Genomic DNA, 15189 nt, shown 5'->3' on the forward strand with positions numbered 1-15189 from the left:
AACACTTCAAGGATATCAATGTTTATTGGACATTGCGAGATCAATAAGAAAAAATAAGTTGTACAGCTTTTTGATATAACCATTGCTGCTGAAGAGTAAGGCTACTTGTCACGAGAAGACCCGATGCAGCCAACAAGGTGTTTATACAGCAGGACGCGCTTGGAGCAGCGGGCGATGTTCTCCGCTCACCCTGTCCCGCAGCAGCACCTTCTGCCTCGGGAAGGTCCATGTAGCCTTACAGTAGCACAAATGGGGCTTCTTAGCCATGAGGGGTGAGCAGCCCCGCTCTAAGAGACCCCCACCACCAACCACACCACAGGGTCAGCCTGGTGCGGTGTTGCCGACCTTCTGCCTCCCCCAGTTCTGTCCTGTGCCTCCCAAGTTCAGCTGGCGGATGTTCAGCTGCATCCTCCGTTCTGCAGGGAACCAGCTCTGTCTGCAGTGGAGCTGACCTGATACTTGCTATTTTTGAGGCCTTTGGTGGCGGCAGCTGGCGTGAGCTGATTTGTGACACCAGCTAGGGGGGAACCAGGACACTTTAGGAAGTAATCCGGCAGCTCAGGCGCTTTCAGCTGGCAGAGTAACCCTTTCCAACCAAACCCAGACGCTTACGAGTGATTGTGGAGCAGCAGCTACGGATATTGCTCTAGCACTGGGGCACCCACTCCATAGGACGGGCAGAGCTAGAAAAAGAGGCTTCGGTTTACACAGTATTTTTGCTAAGCTTTTTGCCTTTGACAGTTCTTTGCAGTTTAAACAAACAAACAAACAAACAGAACAGGTGCTAGGACAAAAGGCTGAATTTCCATGGCAGCTGTGAGACATATTCAGATCAGGCAAAAAATCTAGTTGGCCCCATCAGTATCTCAAACTACCCCCTTTGCTACGGCAGGTAGGTGAAACGCCAGACCGAGAGAAATTTTAGCATCGACTCAGCCCCTAAGGGGAGATCAGAATTTAGACGTCAGTGAGAGTTGAGGACTGTATCATCTGTCCCAATACATGAAACCAAGACAGAAATCTTGAATCAACTGAGGGCTCAGCTGACAAAAAAGAAATCAAACTGAAAGGCTGTGTTGGCAGAAAAGGGGGTGGTTGTACTGCACCCAGGTGACAACCTGCACTGTCCCAGTGCCAGCAAACAGACCCGGCTGCTGCACCTGGCCCCTGGACCACGGACAGAATGGGTATTTCTTATTGACACTCAAATACTTCTCATAGGAGATGACTCAGGAACTTGTATCTGGTGCCATTTGGAGGTACCACCACAGTGTCCAGCCACCTGATGAACATTCCTGTATTCGCAACCAAAGAGAACTGAAATACAGTGGGTGAAGGAGCTGAGCGGGGTGGATTATCTATGTGATCAGACGTGAGCTGCCTCCCACCACATGCACCACAACCTGGGCCAAGAGAGGACAGTTTACATTTAAACAAAGGAGGGCAACGAGGAACTAACGTGATAATGAAAACGTAGAAGAAAAAAAAAATCAAAACAAAACCCTTCACACAACTATTTTTCAGCATTGTAAAAAAATAAAAATGAAAGCAAACTTTGTGACTTCCTGTGCCTAAAACCTGCAGGTCTCCTCAGCGTTCTAGCAACAGGAGATACTGCCCCTTTTTCTGCTGTTAAGTGATGCAGTGCACACAGTATTTCTGAAGGAGTTCCACAAACTGTTGTGCAAGCAAACTGAGAAAATAAATAGCACTCAAACATTCCCTCTTGTCAAAGAACATTAATTGCAGTAAAAACTAGCTTGCTTTTTGTTTTAACTGAAGTCAGCTGCAACTTGTTTTAATATATGAAAATTTGAAGATGTGTTTCACAGCATAACTGTAGAATAATTTACACTGCGTTGCCAATTCACAATTCATTTTCATTAACAGTGTACAAAGAAGGTCCTTAGTTCATATATATATATACTTTATAAAGTCTGGAAGATCAATATAAATACTGCTCCAGAAATTAAAAAAGTGTTTACATCCCCGACTTCAATATTACATCTCAGTGTCCTGGATTATTATTATAATCTGTAAAAGTCTTAGCGGCGCAGAGGTTCAAGTTTTCGAAATTTCAGTGACGAGCTGGATGACAAAGCATCTTGGTTTGAAGAAGAATTCACTGTGTCTGGGGACTGGAACAATACTCTACCACGATGATTAAATACATAAAAAGACGGATGGTTCCTTAACGTGTCAAACGTCCTTCAAAATAAATGTAAAAAGTCAACATTAATACTGCTTGAGAACAGTTTAGAAGAGTCAGTCTAGGGTACAGCAACTTTTACAGACATGGAAATACAATTTTTGAATCCAAAACTCTTCCTAAACTAAAATATGGAGGAAATATAAAGTCAAGTGTTAAAAATATGGACTACTCAACAGGCTGAGGCTTCCACCCCCCAGCCAAACCTCACTCAGGGGCAGGCCCGGGGGTCACTGCACACACCCCTACCCGACATGCCAGTCTCAGTTCAGTTGTCAGTTGTGTTAATGCCTTGATGCTGTCTACTGTCAGCTTTATGTCCCTTTCTGTGCCTGATGCTCAGGAGTTTAGATAAATGCTATGAAATATAACAGCATCAACTCGTTCACTTCTCATACTCCCCTGCGTTTTGGGGAATGGCTGGAGAAGCCGTGTCTGCCCATCCAACCTCATCTCATTTTCAAAATCTCAATTCGAAATCCCTTCTTTTATTAAAATCTTTCAGATATTCTGTCTTGAATATTCAAATAATTCAGACTCTTGTAAAGAAGCAATAGGAAACAGAGGGTGGTGAGCCCCACGTACTTCCCTGTCGTCTGTGAGACCATCTCACAACAGCAGTTTGGGACCACGGAGCTCACACAGACATCTTATTCCTCTACCAGCTCTGTACAGCAGGATTTTGGACAAGGAAAAGAAAGAAGCTCATCTAATTTGTTCCACTTATCTATCTTTCTCTGAAATTCAAGACATTGCTGGCTTTCCCAGGTGTGATTGTTCCTCTCAGAGTCACTGTCTACAACACACATTTACAAAGACCCGAGCTAAAGAACGAGCTACCCCGGAGATGTGCTCAGTTTGTAGAAAGAGTAGCAGATACACGTTTATGAAAAGAAATAAAACATACTTATTTTTTAGTTCTGAAGTGGCATCCATGTCTCTAAACTCTCCTGCGATATGTACTATCCCATAGCAGGTAACCGCAAAGGCTAACAGAGTCTGAAGAACTATCTGTAACAGAGGGAAGCACAATGCAACATACACATTACTGAATATCCTTAATATTTTTAAAAAATATCGCCTCTCAAACAGTGTCTCTTGCGCTTTTCATTCACTAGGTGCTTTACAGATGTGGGCAATTCAACAGCAGGGAAACTGAGGCACAGGAAGATTAAATACCCCGCCTATTTAGCACGGCAGAATGGTGGCAGAGCTGAGAAGAGCTTCAGCTGCCCGACATCCGTCTGTGTTGCATAAATTGAATTGATTCACATGGCTCCTCAGCAACATCCGTAGAACAAAACACCGTGTTCTTGTGCACTTAAGGATCTAATTCTCCCTCTGAGAAACGAGCTGGCTGCCAACACACGCTGTGCAGCGGTGGCAGCTGCAGCTCGGTCCGAATGCCATGCCTGGTCGTCACGGGTATTTGATCTCCTTCCCTTCCCGATTAAGCAGAAATGGAACAAATAATAACTGAAGTGGAACTTAAAACCCAAGCAAATAGAACAAATAAAAGAAAAGCCCTCCTGAAGCAGGTCGTGCTGGGATCAAATGGGCACGCAGCCGGACTGGATAAACAAATGTCAGCCAACAAAAGCCAGAGGGAGGAGGATGTTTATGCTGCAATGGAGGAGCTGAATGCAAAAGCTCTCTGAGCTACATTCAGGGGATTCCTGGACAAGGTCCTTCAGAGCAGCTCTAAAGAAGGAGAGGGAGGGCTGGACCTGGGGTTTGTTCCCTTTGATAGATGTAACACACCACAGGAAGTCGAGATAGAAAACATGGTTCTTTTTGACAGAAGGAGCTCAAATGAAAGTGCAATTTAAAACCTACTTCACCCTTTATTCTTGCTTACAGCATTAAAAAAGCAAAACAAAAAAGGAAAAAAAAAAAAGCCCAAAACCAAACAAACCAAAAGCAACTGAGACTAAAATATCCACACAGCATTAAACCTTTCGAACTTTGCAAAAAGTTAAACTTACATCTATGGGCAACGTTTCATCTTCCTTTTCTGTTAACCTCATATAAGAACGATCTACAAAACAGAAACACACGCATCAAACCCTCCGCACAAGCAAACGAACGCAGGAGCGACACAACCCCCCGGCGATTCGCTGCAGGGACGTGCCGGCCGCGCCGCCCCGGACCCGCTCCCGCAGCCACGGCCGGTCCGGCCCGGGCAGCGGGGAACGGCGGCGCCAACGGCGCAGGCGGGGAGCGAACCCGCGACCCGGCGGCCTCGTCCGCCCGCCCATCCCGGGGCTGCGGCGCCGCCCGGGCCGAGCCTCCCGCTCCTCCCCGGCCCGCAAGGGCAAGGCCGCCCAGGGCTGGTGCCGGTGATGCCGCCGCGGCCCGGCCCCCGCCCCGGGAGCTCCGCCGGCGGCGGTGACTGGGCCCGCCGGGCCTCCCCGCTCCACAACCCCCCTTCAGGCGGCGGCGCGGCCCGGGCCCCCCCGCCCGCTCACTCACGCTGCGCCGCCGAGAAGGCCGCGTGTGCCAGCGCGAACAGGCCGAGCCCCACCAGCCCCTTCCACACCGAGCCGGCCGCCATCGCCGCCCGTCCCGCCGCCAGGGGCGCCCGCCGCCCCCCGGCGCTCGCTGATGGCGTCACGAAGGGGGCGGTGCCAGGCCGCGCCCGAAGAGGGGCGTGGTCCGCCGGGGGGCGTGGCCGCGGCACCACTTTCCCACGCGGGAGCGAGGCCATTGAGAAAAATCCGACGGGTCGGGGTGGGAACCCGGGAGACGGGTTTGTCACCTTTTGGGGGGACAGCTGAGGTAGGAACGAGCCGCAGCTGGCCAGGCTGGTTCCCTCCCTGCAGAAAGCAGAGCGTGGGGCCACCAGGGGCCTGGGGTGATTGCCGCTTTGCATGTGTTTAAACTCAAAACTTGAGGAGGAACCCATGCAAGGAAAAATGGTGTCGAAAGATCCACAGCATCTGCAGGGACAGGCACCCCAACCTCTAGCCAAGCAAGGCCTGGGGCAAAACAAGGAAAATCCTGACTGTTTTGCAGGGCCAAACCTCCCTCCCCTCGCCTCCCTGCATCCTGGGGCTTCCATGCCCCCAAGGCACAAAGATAAGGGGCACAGAAGCAATTCTTGGGGGTGTTTTCTGTAAAACAAGCTGATCGCTGTGGCATTTATTGCAGCCATCACCCCACCAGCTGCACAAAACCGCCCTATTTATTGGTAAACAGGGTGGGCGGGTTATTCTGATCCTACTTCAGGGCTGACTGCGGCTCCCGGCCCCTGGCACACGCGTTGGCACGGTGTGAAGGCGCCATGTCCCTCCAGGTTTGCCCCAGCTCTGGGGAGCGCCATGCGCTGCTGCTGTCCCCACACGCAGGGCCATGTCCCCCCAGCAGCCTGGGCGGGCTGCAGCACAGCCCCCCGAGCACCCCATGCACAACACGCGGCAGCCCCAGCCGCTCCTGTGCAAAACTTCTTCCTTGCAGCCAGTCTGCTTGGGGAATTCCTGTTCCTCTTGCAAACCTCCTTGCATTCGGGAAACCTTCCCCCTTAGAACCCACTTTTGCAATCTGCTTTTTCCCTTGCAACCCCTTCCCCAGCACTCCTGCAAGCCTGCCCTTGCAGCCCTCTGTCCCTTACACCCACCTGATTCCCCCCCTCCCACTTTGCAATCTCGCACCTCCCTTCACGACCAGCCAACCCTTCCTCTTGCAAACCTCCCTCTGCTCGCTTGCAACGTTTGCGAGAACCCGCCCCCCTTCGGCTCTTCGCCTTCAGTGATTCAAAAGATGAAATAACCCCCCTTTTTCTCCGCGGCAAGGCTCCCAGCCCGGCGGCGCCGCTCTCCCGCCCCAGCCCCGTCCCTATCCGGGCTCCCGGCAGCGCTGTCCCCGCCCCGCAGCGCCTGCGCCCAGCGCCGCTTCCTGGTGGTGGCGCCGGGGCCGGTACCGGGGCGATGGCGGGGCCAGCGCTGGCCGCGTTGGCCGGGCTGTGGGCGCGGGGGGCGGCGGGCGGGGAGGTGTTGGCGGCGCGTCCCGGGGCGCTGGAGGAGGAGATCGTGTCGGAGAAGGCGGCGGAGGAAAGCCACCGGCAGGACAGCCTCAACCTGCTCGTCTTCATCCTGCTGCTCACCCTCACCATCCTCACCATCTGGCTCTTCAAGCACCGCCGCGCCCGCTTCCTCCACGAAACCGGCCTGGCCATGATCTACGGTGAGGGGCGCGGGGACCCCCACGCACCCCCTTACCCCATCACCCACCCGCCCCCCTCCGTGGGAGACCCGTGTGGGGAGGGATGAGCCTTGCCCTGCGCACTGGGAGCCCCGTCCAAACCGGCCCCGGGGCTGTGCTGGGCTACCAGCAGCCCCACTGCTCCCTTCTTCCGTGCCCGGTGGCCCTGTGGTCAGGGGCTGCAGCAGGGCTCGTTTTGTGGGTGTCCCCATGGGTGTGGGGACTGGGGGGACACGCTGTACCCCCTTGCAGAGGCTCCTCTCTCGCTGGCACAGCCGGGCTGCACGCCCCGTCCTGCCTTGCCCCGTGCCGAGTGTTATCTGCGTGTCGCTGGAGGGAAGGTTGGTTGTTCTCCAAACCCGAGATATCAAGGGCTCTTGAGGACAGCGTCACTCCAAAGTCTCCAGCAGCGAGGAGCTGGTTGGGTTTTCCCAGGCTGGTTTTCACCCAGCATGGGTGAGGCTGGTGGGGTCGAGGGCTACTGTGCGCCAAGCGAGCTCAAAACCATGCCACCGAGCACCGGCAAGTCCTGCTCCCGTGCTCCAGGGCTGAGACTGGGGACACTGGTCTGCGTAGACAGGCTTTGTGCTGGTCAGGACCCTTATGTCCCACATACTGAGGCCAGAGGTTGTGTCTCCACCCCATGTTTAGAGCACCTGAATTTCCAGAAGCTGGGAAGAGTGGAGAGGCCATATGGGGAGATGCTCCCACCCTTTGCCATGCTCAGGGACCCGGAGGACCAACGGCCTTATGTCCTGCTGCTCGGGGACAAGCTCCTACTTTTGGGGTTCCTCCTCCTGCTGTGACAGGACCTCTTGGTGAGATGCCCTGTGTGTGTTCCCACAAGAAGTGGAGTGAGACTGTTGAGTTAGGGGAACAGGTCCATAGCTGGTTGGATTTTAATGGTGGCCTGTGATTTAGTGAGGTGACATGGCACATGAAGTGGCCTGAACTATACTATGGAGGTGCCATACGTGGCTCTGCCTGGGTTATCTTGCATGACTTGGAGTTCAACCAAAGTAGGTCTGGGAGTTCTGCTGGGGGAGTGATTAACGCAGCCATGGACAAATCTAGGCAAGATTTGTTGAGTTTAGGATTAAAAGGTGTCTTCTGCTGTGGGTAGTGTCTCTTCTCTGTGCTGTCTTTGCTTGTGCTGATTGTGGGTGATGTGTGACCAAGCAATGTGGCCGAGTCCCGCACCCAGCAGAAAGCTTTGCTCGGAAGGCTCTGACTTGAGCCATTCACTCCCGTTGGCTTTTGTGATCCTAAGCTTCAGTTAACTGGAAGTGTCCTTCCAAATGAAGGGGTGGAGACACCCGCGTCAGCCCAGAGGCACAAAATACTGCTCTGCCTTTTCGGATTCCTGCAAGCCACGGGGAGGTGCAGGCGTTGCTGGGTCGCTGGCCTGGCAGGGTGCTCAGCTCCCGAGGATGGGAGCACATACTTCCAGCACGGGAGGTTGTCCTTCTCCTCCTGCCCTGGAGCTCACCAGCACATGGACTTTCTATTCCTTTTGTGCTTTCCAACTCAATCTCAACCTTGTTCTTCTTCTCCTGGAGTTTTCTTTGTCTTGATGCTCCATTCTCCGTGACCCACCTGAGTGCTCCCCTTGTTCTCAGAGGATGACCCGGGTCGTTTTGGCCTCCTGCCAATCTGTAAAATGCATCTTTTGTGTCTGCTCTTTTGCTCTTAGGGAGTTGTTGGCAAAATCCGTAACATCACCCGTCTGGTCATGCAGAAAATCAGAGTTTTTCCCGCTGTCAAGGTGTTTGGCATTTGCTCCTCAGGTTGTGGGAGCTGCTGTAGGAAAAGGGATGTGTAGTTTCCCAAGGAGTGGTGAGATGCTGTTGTTTTACAGCGACAAAAGCTGCGGGGAGCAAAGCAGGTACCGCTTCTGCTTGGCTCTTGCCAGCCCCCTGCGATGCTTTCAGCCCTGGGGAAGTCTGCTGAAAATGTGGAAGGGCTGTGGCAGGCAGGCTACAAAACAGACCCTGAAATCTGGGCAAGACAAGCAATTCGTAAAAGCTTGTCTTTTTCTAATTAAAAAAAACCCAACAACTAAGTCAGATAAATCTTTTGCATACATGTCTTCTTCCTGAAATACATCAGAGTTTCCTTGGTGTCTGTGTTTTTATTGTAAGTTATAAGCTCTCGCTCCAGGTGGATTTAGATCTTACGAATCACGCTGTCAGCTCAGAGTTGATGTTCGAGAGCCAGATGCGGGCTGGAGTCATTTCATGGTGTTCAGTAGCCCCTAAACTTCATTTCAATGTTTAAAATGAGGTTCCCACACCCAAGGTATTCAACATATAGGACGATTAATTAAACCATCTTGTTTCGGTTCTTCTCAAGGTCTGATGGTGGATGTGGCAGGAGCTTCTCTAGAAGTTTAGTTTCCTTGTACTTGTTCCCACTTGGCCCCTGGATTGCGTATGTCTGAATTGCTTGTTGTCAGGATGTCTTCACTTGCCTACTACATTTTTCTTTCCTTTTGGTGTCCAGATTAATGCTCGCCTGGGGTTCCTGTGTGCTTCCATTGTTGTTAAGTGCTCGAATGGTAATATATTAGTCTTCATTTAAAACCTTACCTCGGAAATGTTCAACAGCACCTAAAAAAAAAAAAGCCCATGGGCTTTTGTTCTTTTTAATGAAGTTGGGAGAAATGCAATGAGAATAATCTCTCGCACTTTGCATAAAATAACTCAGTTAATTTACAGGCTTCGCCTTTAGCTTCTCTACTCCTTGCAGCTTTTGGCTGGCAGCTCCCTTGGTGTCGGGTTCCTTCTGCTCTGCTCCCTCCCAGGGCCCAGTTTTGTAAAACTTTGGGCTGCCAAAGCATGTCGATACTGGCAGAGCTGCTCACGGGTTGCTGCTAGGATGGCCCTTCGAGTGCCAAGAGAGTCTGAACCATTTCCTACGAGAGTTTCAGAACCAGGAGGACCTACATGGTCCTCTGGACTTGGTCCAGGTAGCCTGAGCCCAGGACTGGGTGTTGGTGTCTGGGTGTCTGAAAAAACTTGCTGTCTGAGTCAGGTTTGTTCCAGATGCCTCCAGCGAGCATCGCGAGGTGAGGGGGGTTGATTTAGGGATCCAGTGTTGGGCGGGGGTGGCAGTGGGGGTGTCATCTCAATGTTGGCAGAGGAATTGGCTTTAAGCAGAGCAGCAGCACAGTTTGCCCGTCAGTGACTCCGATGGTGTCTCTGCGTCAGGGACATTGCTGGCAGGTGCCCGGAGCTCTGTGTGCAGGTGTTTGTTTGCACAGGGACATCTTTTCCAACCCTGGTCCAGAGAGCTCTGGGAGCCTCCCAGGCAGTGTGTTACAGGGCAGGATAAAAGGGCTGATTTTTGAAGCCCCAAGCACAGTGGCCTTGGCAGATATTGTAGGTTTATACGTCCCTTTTCCCTTATTTCATTCCTGACCAGAGTGGGAATTTGGCTGCAGCCGGAGTGTGGGGCCAGGAACAGCTGCCTGGGTAAGTGAGACGGCGAGGACCAGCCGGGGGGTTATCAGATGTAGCGCTGCTTTGGGACCGGGATTAAGAGCTGAGAGGTGGGTGAGTCAGGATCCCTTCTGAATTAGCAGCAGTGATGTCTGTCTGTCCCTCCTCCCTCCTGCAAGGCCACCCACCTCAAAGCACTGAGCCTGGGCATCTAAAGGGCTCGCTGCATGGGTTTCCAGCTGAGGAAAGCCAGGCAGCTCCTGCTGCTGGAGGTTTCTGACCCCCACATGAAGCTCTAAAATAAACTTGTGTTTTGTTTTGGTTTTTTTTTAATAGTTTTTAAAAGCCAGCTCAGGTGGCTCTGGAGGGCTGCAGAGCGCAGTGTACCTGGTGCTGCCTGCTCCGCAGGAGTGGAGGAGCAGTTGTGAGGTGGATGAGCTCTCCAGTCTGGCTCACCTCCCTTCCCTTCCATCTGAATTCTCACTGTAACTGTTTAAAGCTGCTTAACAGAATCATTTTGGTTGGAAGAGACCTTTAAGATCACTGAGTCCAACCATAACCTAACTCTGGCACTAAACCATGACCCTAAGAATCTCATCTGTGTGTTTTTCAAACCCCTCCAGGGATGGTGACTCCACCACTGCCCTGGGCAGACGTGAATGACTCTCTGAAGCTCGCTGTATCCCAGGGAAGAGTTTGGTTGTCTCCTATGGTACCTCAGGGGTCATAGTCTTTGGGGTGAAAGGGGACCTGGGTGTTTTGTCCCAGTGCTGTGGTGCCACGCATCCTCCGCCACATACTCGTGATGTCGCATCTCAGTGTTCTTGACATCCTTGTCTTCATTTCCATACTTGTATTTCCAGAGCACTGGAAGATCACAGGAGCTAGGAGGCTAGCAGAAGAGTGAGCCAAAGGATTCCTCTTTGGTGTCCTCAGTTGTTAGTGGTGCTGGTGTGAAAGCAGCTCAGATGCTCTGCACAGTGTGGCATTCCCTGAAGCACCTTACTGGAGCTGAGTGTGCCTGGTTGTGCACTGAGAGAGCTTTTCTGTTACTGTCGGGGCAATTCTGCATCAGTGGTGCAGTGCAGGATAGAGCCCCAAGAGATGGTGAGCCCAGTTGTCTGTGCAGGGCTTAAAACCATCAGTAGCTTTGTGAGAGCTCAGCTGCACTGCAGAAGTGCCACATTTGACCAGGGGCTGGGTTTTGGGTGCTGCTCCAGGGTCTGTCAGCCTGGTCCCTGAGATGGGACATCAGTGTCACTGGTGTGATGAGTTAGCAGCAGTGAGTCTCTGCAGCGCATTCTTCTGCCTCTGCTCATGGCCTGGCTGTGTGCTTGGGTGGCCCTGCTCCAAGTGACATCCCCTGGGATGGGAGGTGGGGGCTTTTCTTCAGAATGAGCAAATCTCATCCTGGAAAGCAGCTGGCAAAGGAGGAGAAGGCAAAAAGCGGGCAGCAGATCGGGAGCTCGCTGGATGTGCTGAGACCCCGCGGTCTCCTGCCCAGGCTCTGCTGCCGTGAGATGGCAGTGGGGGAAGAGTTTGGTGTTCCCTTCGGTCAGGGCTGTGCCCTGCCTGTAGGAAAGCTCAGAGCAAGATCTTAATTAAGGCCACAGCAAAGAAGTGGTAGTGTCCTGGGAGACAAACGGAGAAGCCTTCCAAATGTTGCGGTCTCTGTTTTAGTTCCCACGTGTCTGAAAGCTTTTCATGAATGTGTGGTTCAGAGATGGGTTTAAGATTCCAGATTTCTGTGGCGGCTCAGCGCTGCCTTAATCAAGCAGTTTCCAAACCCTTTTGTGCTGAAGGCTACGTGGAAAGCTGTTTTGTGGGACACCCCTCCTCCCCAGCCCGCAGATGTCGAAAAGCTCTGCCCGGAGAGTGCTTGGCACAGCGTGCGGGTGAGCAGGAGCCGGAGCAGCCTGTGCCGTGTGAATGCCGTTAATCTGGGTGCGAGACCTCGGAGCGCAGCTTGACAGCTGTGTTGCAAACGGAAAGTGGCGTATAAACTGCTGACTTGCAAATTAACCCCACGATACTCCCGTGCAGGAGCGGAGCCGGACGCAGCGCTGGCTCCCAGGGCTGCCCTGGGGCTGCTGCTCCTGATGCAGAGCTGGAGCTTGCAGGGGGTGAGGGGCAGACCCGGGTGGTCGGCCTGCATTGGGAAGCTTCCACGGTTGTTTATAAAGTGAGGATCACTGCTGTGCGCTGCCAAGGTTCCCAGGTGTGGGAAAAGCCTGTGTGGTGCTGCAGCATCTTAGGAAGGATGCTTACTGTCCTCAGAGCGTTGGTGATGGTTGCTTGGTCCCTTTTTTAATCCCCTACATTAAACCCTTTGTTTTCGTATTTCTGTAGTGGCAAAATGTGATGCTGTCAGGTTTCCAGGTGTAACTTACATAGTTCAGGCACGTGGGCAGCGCCTTGCCCAGGTCCCCAGCTGTGTGCCACCAATGCCAGTGTGCTCACCATCAGAAAACCAGTGTGCCCTCGATGCTGGCCGTTTGCTGCACTAAGGTGAGGGTCTGACTGATGGCTGAGTAATTAAAAACCTTCAGGACAAGTCCATGCCTGGTGTCAGAAAGTCAGCATGAGCACAGAGCGTTTCCATGGCTCATGAGAGGATGAGGATGTTTTAATATCACATGGGCAGTTATTTGGATGGCGGTTGTGCTCAGCAGCTGAGCAGAGGGTCAGGATGCTGGAGTGCCTGATGCCACATCCGTGCTCAAAGAGATTGTCCCGGGAGTTTGCTGTGGCTCATCTCCCCGACGTGTCTCTCCCCAGGGGTCCTGGTTGGCGTGGTCCTGCGCTACGGCATCCACGTCCCCAGCGATGTCAACAACGTGACGATGAGCTGCCAGGTGCAGACCAGCCCTGCCACGCTGCTGGTGAACGTCAGCGGGAAGTACTATGAGTACACCCTGAAGGGGGAAATCAGCGCCCAGGAGCTCAATAACGTCCAGGACAATGAGATGCTGAGAAAGGTAAGGGGGTTGGTGACTAGAGAGGCAAAGTGATGCTCCCCACTCCTTCCATGGGGACGAGTCCTGTATCTGCTGCATTATGTGATTTTAATTCTTAACTTTGGTCAGACCATAATCAGTTATAATTTTCAAGTTGAACACAACGTAATGAGACTCTGGTTTCAGCTGAACTTAATTTGAGCTGTGTAGACTCTGGGCTGTGTCTCCAAAAGATCCCAGGCACATCCCATTGTTCACCCGACAGCATTTCATCTGGCCAGGGTACAGGGTTTTCTCCTTATATTTTATACAACATTCTTCTTTGTGTTTTGCCTTGCAAGGTCTCAACAAACCATTTTACCATTGTGTTGCTTTTTTTTTTTTCTTAACAGGTGACTTTTGATCCCGAAGTATTTTTCAACATTTTGCTTCCTCCAATTATATTTTATGCAGGCTACAGCTTGAAAAGGGTACGTGCCTTTACAGCACCTACGTTTTTAGTTCCTCTGCCTGCAGAGCATTTTTAATACTTGAGAGTGCTTGAATGCTTGCTCAGCAGGCCAGGGTGGCGGAGCTGGATACGCTTTTCCCCAGTACATGTGGGATTGTAGGAAACAGGGCCGAGAGTGTCCCAGTCAGTCTTGTCCATCCCCCTGCCCCAGGAAGGGTCAGAGACTTCAACCATTTCCAACATGGGTTTGCACAGGGGTTTTTGAGGTCAGCTGGGCCATTCCAGGCATCCTTACTTTCCAAACACATGGGAGGGTGGGAGGTTTTTAGAAAGAAGCCGCTCTCTGAAATGCTGATTTGGAAGGAGAGGGAAATGATCCTGCTTAGCTTGTGGGAGAAGGAAGGAGGAATGCTGCTGGGTTAGGACATCGGTTCCCAGGACCTTGTTAAATACATTGGTACAAGAAAATGATATGTTCATGTTTATTAATGCTGCATGAACATCAGTGTACACCAGTGTAGTGGGCACTGTTCAGCCGTGCGTGTCCAGCTCGTGGTGTCTGAGCTAAGTTCCAATTCATGACGGACACTGTGTGGGTGCCTGTGCGGGCTTGAAATAAATTGTTAGAAAAATATAATTCAGCATGTTTTGTGTTTTTTTTTTTTTTTATCTCCTCCTCCTAGAGGCACTTCTTCAGAAACTTGGGATCCATCCTAGCATACGCCTTTCTCGGCACTGCAATTTCCTGCCTGGTGATCGGGTGAGTAGCTGGAGCCCGTCTGGTTCTTCTGCGGGGATTTAAGCCATGCTGGGAGAGCCCTGAGCCCGGAGCTGCAGCTGCTAATCCCAGCCCTGAAAGATCACACGGGCTCTCTGCACCTCTGCTTGGCAGCAGCAAATGATACCATTTACTGTCCAAACTTTTGCTGGGTGGACGGGGCGATTGCTGTCTAATTGCATAGTGCTTTCTCAGCATCCCATATAGAATATTTATGTACATGCCAGGGAAAGTTTCACACTTCTCTGAAGATTGTCTTGCAAAAACAGACAGTAGCTTGAAGTTATTAAAAGCACAGCTTGGACAAGCATGAGACACAGGAGGGGCAGGATCGTAAATGCATGTCCTGTCCTTACTTGCTGGAAGCAGGTGCCCAGTGAGCACAGATTATGTTTCAAATTATTTATCCCTCTGTGCAGAGGGAGCGAGATGATTCCTGCTCTGAATAGCAGCACGCAGGCTGGCGTGGGGTGTTTTCCACTGGAGAGTCCAGTGGATTCAAGCAAATTCAGTATCCGCATTATATGTTCCTCACTGAAAGTTTCAGCTGTTTCAAAGTCAGGCCACGATCATCCCACTGAAATGTGTTAAATGGGAGACACTGCAGACTGACCACAAGAGTCCATGAGCCTGGCTGCTGCTTTTCTTTAGCTGTGTTGTGCTCGTGGAGGAGTTTCGGTCCTGGTTCCTCACCAGCACTGTGTTTGTGGTCTGCTGTGGTGGGTGCTTTGGTGTGCGTGGTCCTGGGCTTCACCAGGCACAGCTCACACGGTGCAGTTCTTTGGTGTTCCTGCGTTTGGGTAACTTCAAGGGTTAATCTGGCAAATTCAGGCGAATCGAGCCCAATTGAGTGTCGTTTAATGCACTGCAGAGATGAGTAATTGCCTCTTCTAATCACCAGCTCTGTTGTGTATGGCTGCGTGGCGCTGATGAAAGTCACTGGGCAGCTCGGGGGAGACTTCTACTTCACTGACTGCCTCCTGTTTGGTGCCATCGTATCAGCTACTGACCCAGGTATGTTAGATGGTTATTTTTTTCCCCTCATTTTACCTACATTTTGATCTGTTTTGGGTTGTGGTGAAGGGGTGAAGAAGTTTCCTCCTGAATTTTGGAGTTTAATTTATTTGTGACATTCTTAGAGGTGAAGTTTGTCT

The 15189-nt window shown here is 51.8% G+C and overlaps 2 protein-coding genes across 2 annotated transcripts in view; one reads left to right on the top strand and one right to left on the bottom strand.

The window, feature by feature from the left end:
• On the bottom strand, nt 1–4815 carry MMGT1 (membrane magnesium transporter 1). The gene is made up of 4 exons (XM_082061915.1): nt 4682–4815; nt 4195–4247; nt 3117–3220; nt 1–2208 (listed from the first exon to the last, which is right to left on the bottom strand). The coding sequence occupies exons 1-4, from the start codon at nt 4761–4763 to the stop codon at nt 2046–2048; spliced, it is 402 nt and encodes a 133-aa protein (XP_081918041.1). The 5' UTR covers nt 4764–4815; the 3' UTR covers nt 1–2045.
• SLC9A6 (solute carrier family 9 member A6) overlaps nt 4814–15189 on the top strand; it is a gene marked incomplete at its 5' end in the record, with an annotated part of 27096 nt that continues 16720 nt past the window's right edge. The window contains 6 exons of the mRNA XM_082062195.1: nt 4814–4958; nt 5876–6391; nt 12628–12827; nt 13199–13276; nt 13941–14017; nt 14937–15049. Of these exons, the coding sequence (XP_081918321.1) occupies nt 4814–4958; nt 5876–6391; nt 12628–12827; nt 13199–13276; nt 13941–14017; nt 14937–15049 (1129 nt within the window). The remainder of the gene's footprint in view (nt 4959–5875; nt 6392–12627; nt 12828–13198; nt 13277–13940; nt 14018–14936; nt 15050–15189) is intronic.

Source organism: Streptopelia decaocto (assembly GCF_964273445.1).
Source record: "Streptopelia decaocto genome assembly, chromosome: 10".
NCBI classification, from domain to species: Eukaryota; Metazoa; Chordata; class Aves; order Columbiformes; family Columbidae; genus Streptopelia; species Streptopelia decaocto.